The sequence below is a fragment of the Penaeus monodon genome, chromosome 20, assembly GCF_015228065.2.
Source record: "Penaeus monodon isolate SGIC_2016 chromosome 20, NSTDA_Pmon_1, whole genome shotgun sequence".
Taxonomy (NCBI): domain Eukaryota; kingdom Metazoa; phylum Arthropoda; class Malacostraca; order Decapoda; family Penaeidae; genus Penaeus; species Penaeus monodon.
This window is the reverse complement of record NC_051405.1, coordinates 35,263,358-35,263,563: the sequence shown is the minus strand read 5'-3', so window position 1 is coordinate 35,263,563 and position 206 is coordinate 35,263,358. Positions and strand designations below refer to the sequence as shown.

General features: G+C 38.3%; 1 protein-coding gene across 1 annotated transcript in view; it reads left to right on the top strand.

The window, feature by feature from the left end:
- Positions 1–206, top strand: part of LOC119585981 (transmembrane protein 45B-like) — a gene marked incomplete in the record, with an annotated part of 7,383 nt that overhangs the window by 4,468 nt on the left and 2,709 nt on the right. The window contains 1 exon segment of the mRNA XM_037934694.1: positions 29–145. Within this exon segment, the coding sequence (XP_037790622.1) occupies positions 29–145 (117 nt within the window).

The following is a 206-nucleotide window of genomic DNA, read 5'->3' as shown; positions in this document are numbered from 1 at the left end:
TTCTATAACCCCATCCTTCTGTTTCTAGGTACACATGTTTCTGTTCTATCTGATCACATTCTGTGCTGTCTCCACCATCGCCGAAATGTGTCGAAAATCCAACGTTCTGCCAGCCCTATGTCGGGCATTTTTCACTCTGTACCAGGTATTACGATAACATATACGAATGCATTATCGTTTTTATTTAATAAATTAACATTTCTTCT